General features: G+C 34.8%; 1 protein-coding gene across 1 annotated transcript in view; it reads left to right on the forward strand.

Moving 5' to 3' along the window:
• LOC117102968 (flocculation protein FLO11-like) overlaps positions 1-791 on the forward strand; it is a 12,736-nt gene extending 11,945 nt beyond the window's left edge. The window contains exon 5 of the mRNA XM_033243420.1: positions 474-791. Coding sequence (XP_033099311.1) covers positions 474-791 — 318 coding nt within the window. The remainder of the gene's footprint in view (positions 1-473) is intronic.
• Positions 792-1,254: the final 463 nt, after the last annotated feature.

A 1,254-nucleotide genomic window follows, 5' to 3' on the forward strand; every position in this document is an offset into this window, starting at 1 on the left:
TATAAGTCAAACAAAGTTCTGTATCTGTCTCAAAAATAAAATATTTATTGTACTAGTACTTTCGACCATAGGTCATCATCAGGTACTTATATATATATACTTATATATAAGTATATGCTCCTCTTGTGAAAGGAATGCCACCTATAAGTAGGATAGCTATAAATTCGCTTTTGGCAATATATCGCCTACACAACAATCCCTAATCCCTTTGTAAGGATTGCTATTGCTATTACATAGCATAAATTAATTGAAAATAGAAAAATTAAACAGAATATAATATTACTATTGCTATCGCTATTGCATCATAAAGTAATCAAAAGAGATTAACATAACGAATGTAGTATCCATGACATTGTGGGGGCGTTGGCCAGTTCTTTTCATCTCGTTACCCATTATATTGGAAAACTTTCATTTATTTTTTATCTTTCAATATTACTTACCAGTACCGTAACTGATCGTTTGCTTTTCCATAGTATGAATGCAGTACACGACCTAAACTTAATCTCCCAGCAACAGACGACACTCAAAATGGTCTCACCAACGATTGTCTAGGTAAAGAGTTAGAACCAACTGATGTCAACGTTAGCGAGGCGAGTTTCAATACAAACGAACAAGAACAGTCGATTGAACAAAGCGATGAAACACCACCTACCCCAATAGAGCGACCACTGGAAACATTTCCACTACCTGTTCAAAAAAATGTTTACGTTGACCTGACTGAAACAACTAGAGACCCTATATATGTTAATAAATCTGCTGAAGTTATGAGACCTGGTCGTCCAGGTACTTAGCACTCTCATTGGTATTCAGGGTTTTCTTTACAAAACCAAATAACATTTATCTTAGAAAGTGAAAACATTTTGTATGAAGGTGTACGGCAATTAGCTCCACGTGATTGTAGTATAAGAAAGTGCCATAGGAACGTTGTGGTTAAGTATGTCACAAAATAACGTTCACACAACGTTGTAAGAACGTTCAAACGTTGTGACGTTGTGAAATTAGGTTATAATTACTTACATTGGTTCTACAAAACAACGCTCTTATCACCAAACTGTAACGTTATTATAACGTTCTTATAACGTAATATTGTTAGCTGGGAAGTTACCGGTATTATTAATGTCATACTGAATGTAATTGAACCTTCGGAAAATGAGTCAAAAGCAAGTTGTGCATTATAGATAGGTACAGTGTACCGTAAGTAATGTTTGTGAATGTCCAGTTCTTTTTGAATCCCTTCAATTTCTGAGTGGTCAA

The sequence above is a fragment of the Anneissia japonica genome, unplaced genomic scaffold (assembly GCF_011630105.1).
Source record: "Anneissia japonica isolate Jap-2015-1 unplaced genomic scaffold, ASM1163010v1 scaffold287721_len753485_cov172, whole genome shotgun sequence".
In the NCBI taxonomy this organism is placed as follows: domain Eukaryota; kingdom Metazoa; phylum Echinodermata; class Crinoidea; order Comatulida; family Comatulidae; genus Anneissia; species Anneissia japonica.